Here is a 1,360-nt window from a genome sequence, read left to right on the forward strand (position 1 = left end):
ATTTGTAACGATCCACTTTTTTTATTGTTATATATTCACTGTTAGGTTTAACATGTTTCTCTACAAGTATATTTGTAACGATCCACTTTTTTTATTGTTATATATTCACTGTTAGGTTTAACATGTTTCTCTACAACTATATTTGTAACGATCCACTTTCTTTACTGTTTTATATTGACTGATAGGTTTAAAATGCTTGTACAGAAATATATTTGTTAGAATAAACTATCTTCACTCTTGCATAATAATGTTTGGTTAATAATATATACATTCTTAAACTTCCATCTTTATAACTTACTCAATAATTATATAACTTCAGGTACTTGTACGTTACACCTCACATAAAGTTCAAAGTTCTACTATACTTTATAAATATATTCCTATAAATTTCTTCTTTAAAAGGGTGCTATTGTTCCTTTCTGGAAGTTTTAACATGATGATTACCTTTACATTCTGGAACAGGTGCTGACCACGTGCCATTATCGAGGCAGGTCACTTCAGCCTCTCCTTTCAGTCCATATCCTACTGGACATGAGAAAGTAGCCTTGGCCATGACCTCACGACTAGGAGCATGAACAATTAGAAGTCCACCAGTATCATTGGTCATTTCTGTACATTCAAGGGCTAAGAAATCGTGAGAAAGCATTGGTTCTTACTGCCAGAAGAAAGTACAAATATAATGCAAAACTATATTTATTGAAATATAGGGTTAAAACTGTCACTACAAATATACCGCTCCAATACAGCCTTAAAAGTAAACTCAACAGAAAAACAAAAACTATACGAAGCAAAAAAAAGAGTTAATAAAAAAATATTTTGAAATTCTCCTCAAACTAGATAAACCCAAATTCATTTGCTGGAAATCAGAGTATACAGTTAGATGAATGTTTATATAGAAATGAAGATTTAAAACTAAATACTGACCGAAACATTGTGCAGAATATCGTTTTCTTGAAAAATAATAGTTACGTAATGTATTAAGTGGGTCAGAGCAAGGATTCGTTGATGTATGTCTGTGGACAATAAAAGAGCAGAAGTGTGTTGTGTTTTGATGAAAGTGTAGTATTCGATGGTACGTTATTGAGCAGAATGAGTGAGTGTAAATGTGGAGTGTGACCGAGTACAATGAACAACCAAGTGTATATTATGATGTAAGAGCAGGATTCTGTGGAGTGTGACCGAGTACAATAAACAACCAAGTGTATATTATGATGTAAGAGCAGGATTCTGTGGAGTGTGACCGAGTACAATGAACAACCAGGTGTATATTATGATGTAAGAGCAGGATTCTGTGGAGTGTGACGGAGTACAATGAACAACCAAGTGTGTGTTATGATGTAAGAGCAAGATTCTGTGGAGT

The 1,360-nt window shown here is 33.3% G+C and overlaps 1 protein-coding gene across 1 annotated transcript in view; it reads right to left on the bottom strand.

The window, feature by feature from the left end:
• LOC106476204 (locomotion-related protein Hikaru genki-like) overlaps positions 1-1,360 on the bottom strand; it is a gene marked incomplete at its 5' end in the record, with an annotated part of 11,576 nt that overhangs the window by 3,241 nt on the left and 6,975 nt on the right. Inside the window, 2 exons of the mRNA XM_022380135.1 lie at positions 445-651; positions 835-856. Coding sequence (XP_022235843.1) covers positions 445-651; positions 835-856 — 229 coding nt within the window. The remainder of the gene's footprint in view (positions 1-444; positions 652-834; positions 857-1,360) is intronic.

This window comes from Limulus polyphemus, unplaced genomic scaffold (assembly GCF_000517525.1).
Source record: "Limulus polyphemus unplaced genomic scaffold, Limulus_polyphemus-2.1.2 Scaffold10044, whole genome shotgun sequence".
Taxonomy (NCBI): Eukaryota; Metazoa; Arthropoda; class Merostomata; order Xiphosura; family Limulidae; genus Limulus; species Limulus polyphemus.